Here is a 6,000-nt window from a genome sequence, read left to right on the forward strand (position 1 = left end):
GTATCTCAGAAACAGCTTCGGAGGGTGCCCCAGCCCCACAGCATCCCAGTGTAAGATTTCATTTGCAAAAGGGTTCCAGGTAAAGGAAGCCTGACGGCCATTACTAGATGGGCTGGAACCAGAAGACCTGGTGACTGACTCGCGCCGGGTGACTGACTGTGAGCCTCGACAAGGGGCGTTTCCCCAGCGCACGGCTTGGGGTGGGGTCCCCACTCTATCAGCGGTTTAAAAGCTCCGCTCAGCCCTCAAGGCCGCCCCAGAAGGCCAGGAAGGCAGGATCTCGTCACGTCCCCTTCAGTCAGGACTGCTTCCAGTTTTTTTTGTTTTCCACACTGCACTTCTGCAGGAGATACCATTTTACTGCCTTTTTTAAAAAAGTGTGACAAACGCTAAACTACATGATCATCAGACTCTTTCCAACTCTGGTACCGTGCCCCACCACAAGGCAACATCTGCTGGAGAGCCCGTTCTGAAGTCCAATGAGAAGACCCTGTCTTCATAACAGAAGAGCAATTGCATCAGAATGGTAGCTTCGCTCATCCGTACATTCATTCATTTAGTCAGTCACATAATCCAGAAATACATATTGACTGTTTACTACATCATCAGGCAACTCGGTAAGCATGGAGAAGCAATAGTGAACAAGACAGATGTCACCTCTGTCCTCCAGCCTTGTTCAAGGTGGTAGGGGAGGCAGATACTAATCCGCCACACGCGAACTCTGTTATAACCTCGACAAGCACAACCACGGACAACAGGGTGCCGTGTAAGCCGGTCAAGGAGGCCGAGGCCAGGGGATCAGGGAAACCCCACCCGCTCCCACCCATTCTCAACTCCAACGCCTGAATTAGAGAGTAAGGTATTACTCAGAACTGAAGAAGGACAATCTTAGGCAGGGCATGGAAATTTCTGGTATAACTGCATACTATACTCTTGAGTAAAGTCTGACTAAAAATAGCCTCATGGGGGAGGCGGGAGCACAGGGAATAACTGTTACAGATTCGGGTCAACATGAGCCTCAGAGCTGGGCATGTGCAGTATGTTCATGGGGCGGCCCAGGGGCCTGATGGAGGCTGGAAACCTGGCTCGCACTTGGGACTTGTCAGCACTCAGTTGGGTCTCTTTCTCCTGGACCGCAGGTGTGGTCACCTCCTGCTTCCCAGCTCTGATGGCCTGGCAGGGCCCATGCATGCTTTGACACTGCCAAGCTCAGTTCCAGAACATCACGCCACATGTTAAAAGCATATACCTTGTTCTCCTTGTAGAGAAATTCAAGATGCAAAACCTTGCGGAGATTGTTCCTGCTGTTGATGCTGAGATCGGAGCGTGGGCGCTCCTGGTCCATGGTCACACATGTCTTCTTCAAGCCCTGGGGGGAGAAATCTGAATCATCATTTTCCATTTTCAATCAAAACCCTCCGTTCTCGCTGTGGCGTGTAAACAGCAGACTGCTCGTGTTTGTTATGATCATTCTTATCCTGCCTTCCTCACCAGGATACTGCAAAGACCAAACACTGACAGTTTTCATATAAGTTTTCATTGAATTTTTAGAGAGAGAGGAAGGGAGAGAGAGATAGAAACATTGATGTGAGAGAGAAACATCAATCAGCTGCCTCCTGCACGCCCCCTACTGGGGATGGAGCCTGCAACCCAGGCATGTGCCCTGACTAGGAATCGAACTGGGACCTCTCAGTCCATGGGACGACGCTCAATCCACTGAGCCACGCCAATTGAGCAAGAAGGTGTTTTTAATATAACCTTTACACTCGACTTCATCTTCACAGTTACTATTCTGAATCTCACAACGGGCTGAGCAAAGTAAGGCTGGTGTGGTCGGACCGTTTTGTAGAAAAGGAAGGAGAAACTCAGGTAACTGATTCACCCAAAGCTGGCTCAGGAGCCCTGGGTTTGGCCCTCATTTGGAAGCTGCAGAATATGAAACTTTAAAAGCAAACAAAAGGACAAACATAAACAAAAGGCCAATATTCATTCCCTTCTTTTCTCAGCGGGGGAGCCAGGGTCGACTCACCCCAGGTAACACAGTGGAGCCACCGAGCAGGGCTTGTGATGAGCACAGCCTGTGAGTCAGCGATGCTGGGACCCAGGTCCACAGGAAGCCACTTCCACCATCCAGACTTGAACTCCCCGAGGCCCAGTAAGACACACTCTGACAACGGGAAGTACTGTTCCCCCAGGGCCTGGCTTCTTCATTTTAAAGACAACCACAGCAGTTTTGGCTGCCCACCTCACCAGGCCACGCTGACGCCCGAATGCTGGAGGACGAGGCAAGGATGCCTCGCAAACAGCTCAGCCTGGCATAAAGGGAGCCCTCTGCTCTGAAGGATCCAGACCTCAGTACTAAACAGGCCTCAACTTCTCCCCTAGCCTTTGTGTTCAGAATTTTGCAGAGGCTCTTGCTGCTGGGACAACAAGACAAACCTGTTGTCAGCCATGAATAGAGGCAAGAAGAATTTGTGAAACAAGAAGAATACAACCTTGAACCAAAGAGAACAAAAAGAAAGGCTTAGGGAGGGGGGAACAGAAAGAAAGGGGTGTATGTGTTGGGAAAAGGTAGGGACATGCCTGAGAGCAGTAGAGAGAGTCAACTAGAAAAGGTGAGACCCGAGAGCAAGCACCAGCATCTCATCTGGGCTTAACCATGGCTTTGCCACCCATTAAAGTGATGAGGAAACCTCTGTAGTGAGCGCCCTGCTCTGCTGGATAAGAGCTGGTCAACGGTGCGGATCAGCGAGTCTCGGCACATTTACCAAACTCTCCAGGAGTGCGGTGCACACTGGCACTTGGAAATCACTGGGGTGGTGGACAAGGGCACCCTCAGGAATCAGCCAGCCCTCAGTCCCGTCCAGCTCACTTAATCTCCATTCACTCAACCAACATTTGTCATGCGCCTACTATGTGCCAGGCTGTTCTAGATGCAGGAAGTACAGAAGGAAAATGACCGGGTTCCCCACCCTCCATGGAGCTGACATTCTGATGAGGAAGCAGGCCATAAACAAGGGTACATTTACAGTGTGGCAGCTACAAATACGTGCTACTATGGAGACAAAACAGGGAGAGTGGAGACAAAGATGAAGGACACAATTTTAGGTAGTCAGCTACTTACTGAGCAGCATCCACGTGCTCACTCCTGTCTTCTGATTTCCCATCTATGCAATAAAGGGAATGACCCACTCACTAGCCTACTAGTGCAGCTGCTGGAGGCGAGGGAACAGATCAGAGTCCTGGCCCTCATGGGGCTCACATTCGATAGGACTGAGGGGCTGTGACAAGGCGGCAGGAACAGAAACAGAGAGGTGAGTGAGGATGGAGAGTTTATGTTGGACCACTGGGTGGGGGGTGAGCTGGCAGTAAGGATGATGAGGTACTTGGAACTGAGATTATGGAAAGGGGCAGTACTGGCAATGACCAACCTAGGGCAGGGCCTCGGGACAGGGTGGCAGAGGTAGGATGGGGCTGGTCACTGCAGGAGAGGGGCCATGGATCTGGGAGGGTGGGGCCACCAGGAGAATCACCTCCATGGATCCTGACATCGCCAGGAGACTCATGACTCTCCCTGAGGAGGTCACGCTTGGTGAGTTCAAGGCCCATGTAGCTGGGTACCATGCAGGGTCAAGGATAAGGTCTGAGGGACAGTGGGGAGCCAGATCGTAGACAGCCTGTAGGCCCTGGTGAGACCTTCACTTGGATTTCATTCTACTTATAACAGGAAGCTGGGTTTTGAGCAGAGGAGTAACATAATCTGACCTGCTCGCTCTGGGCAAGTTTCCTCACCTCCCACTTTCATGATAGTCTTACAGGAAAGGGAGTACTTATACCTGTCTTTCAGGACTGTTGTAAAGATTTGAGAAAACAAACAGGCACCTAGAAGGTACCTCGAACCACGATGGGAATTCTCTTGGTTATAACTGCTGTGCCTGCCGTGTGCCAAGCCCTGTGGGGGTACGTGGTCTCTGCCCCAGAGCAGAAGAGGACAAGAGCAACAGTCAACCTGGGCCGCTCCCAGCTCCCACAGACTTTCCGAGTGACTCTGGGCAACTTCTTTCTCCTCTCAGGACCTTAGGTGCCCAGATTTTAAAAAAAAAAAAAAATGGGAGGGTGAAGAGGCCAGGTGAATCAGATGACTGTCAAGCTTCCCCCCAGTTCAGGTGTTGGCTCTGTGGCTGTATCTGGCAAGGGAGAAAGGCAAAGGTACAAACTATAACATGAGCGTCAGTGAGCGACCCAGACAAAATGAGCCAGTCATTCCAACTGGACCTGCCTGAGAAGACCTCTTGCAGGAAATGGGACTTGGGTGGAACAGGGAAAAAGCATGTGGAAGAAGATGGAAATGAGATTGGGGTGGTAGGCTGAGGTCAAGAGGAGCCTTGGATACCAGGTGCGGACTCTGGAATTCATTTGTACCGAAGAAAGAAAAGGCGTGACGAAAACTGCGAGTTTTGCTTGGTGGCCAGATTTCTTTCAAATGACGGCCGTGGTCAGCCTCACAGGGTTTGTCACTGATATCCAAAGTCTGGCCAGAACTTGGTGATGGAAAATCAATTGGCCATAAAAACAGAGCAGATACAATGAAGCCACATGCCTTTAAAAAAAATTTTTAAATAAAAATACATGTTTAAAAAGAAAACGAAGACTTTCAAAACAAGTGCACATCAGAGATGGGGAGGAGACCATATTGAATACCTACTATGTGCCCCGGACAATGCTTGGGAGCTGCCCCTGTATTATCATTCATCCTCATTACAAGCCTGGCAAGGGTACGTCTTCTGACTCCTGTTTCACAGGTAAGAAAACCGAGGCAGTGAGCAGCACCCAAGCTCACAGCTAGCTCGTAGTAGTGGGTACCGGACCTTCTCCGACTCCAGGCTCTTCCCCTTTCCTCCACTCAAAACACGGTTTGGTGTGTGTGTGTGGGGGGGGGGGTAATCCCAGACAAGCGCCCACGCCCCGCCTGACACCAGGAGGACCCAAAACGCATGGCAGGTGGCCAGCCTTCCCTCACTTTGTGCGGCCCCTGCGCTCCCATTCGCCCGGACCCCCAGCACCTCTCGCCCGGGGTGCCCGGGCCTCCGCGGACAGGGCAGAGGAGAGCTAAGGACCTCCCCGACCTTCCAGGGCTCCGAAAACTCTTCTGGGACCAGACAACAGAACTTAAAACCAAACCCGCTGCGACGACTCAACTCGTGATGACCGTGAACTGGAGGGTCTGAATGCCAAGAACTTTTGCAGCCTTTGGGGCTCCCTTTGGGGGCAGTTCCTCCGGGCGGGATGGAAGCCGGGGGTGGGTTGTCATGGAGACCAGCGCCAGGGCGGAGGGGACCAGGCTGCGGGACGTGCGGGGACAGGGGCTCCTGGGAAGTGTAGTCCCCCACCCCGGCCTGGAGAGTGGCGCCTCTGCCGGGCGTCCCGGGGCAGGCCACGGGCAGCGGAAGGCCGCCTCCCCGAAGGTGCAGAGGTGGCAGGGAGGCCCCCGTGCGCCCCTAACTCAGCACGACGGCCCGGGCTGCGGCGGGGCACGTACCTTCCTGCTGAGGAACTCGCGGACCAGCGAGGCGGCCACCTCCTCCACGAACAGGCTGTCCATGCCGCGGCGCTGCCCGCGAGGCCCGGCCCGAAGCCCCAGGCCCGGGTCGCTCCGCCAGTAAGGCCGCGTTGCCGTGGCGACGTGCCCGCCGCGCCGGAGGCTCCGCCCCTTCCCGGGAGCCCGGCGGGAAGGGGCGGGGCGTCCTTAAACTCGGGCTGCGAGTGGGAGGCGCCGCCCCCGGGACCGGAGCCCAGGGCAAGCCCGGGGCCGGGCCCCGTCACCCGAGAGGCCTAGAGCCAGTCGTTGCTCCAGTCTGCGGCTCCATTTCCCAAGGCGAGAAATGGGGAGGATGCCTGCCTCCTTGATCCTGGGGGTGGTCAACCTCCAGCCAGGTGGCCCGCAGAGGTCCGCCGGGGTCACTGAGGCCGACCGACCTTGTCTGGGCTGGACTGCAGGGC

The 6,000-nt window shown here is 54.1% G+C and overlaps 1 protein-coding gene across 1 annotated transcript in view; it reads right to left on the reverse strand.

The window, feature by feature from the left end:
* MINDY4 (MINDY lysine 48 deubiquitinase 4) overlaps positions 1-5,602 on the reverse strand; it is a 104,567-nt gene extending 98,965 nt beyond the window's left edge. The window contains exons 1-2 of the mRNA XM_036247212.1: positions 5,540-5,602; positions 1,250-1,369 (exon numbers count right to left, since the gene is read on the reverse strand). Coding sequence (XP_036103105.1) covers positions 1,250-1,369; positions 5,540-5,602 — 183 coding nt within the window. The remainder of the gene's footprint in view (positions 1-1,249; positions 1,370-5,539) is intronic.
* Between the last annotated feature and the right edge of the window lie 398 nt (positions 5,603-6,000).

This window comes from Molossus molossus, unplaced genomic scaffold, assembly GCF_014108415.1.
Source record: "Molossus molossus isolate mMolMol1 unplaced genomic scaffold, mMolMol1.p scaffold_m16_p_7, whole genome shotgun sequence".
NCBI classification, from domain to species: domain Eukaryota; kingdom Metazoa; phylum Chordata; class Mammalia; order Chiroptera; family Molossidae; genus Molossus; species Molossus molossus.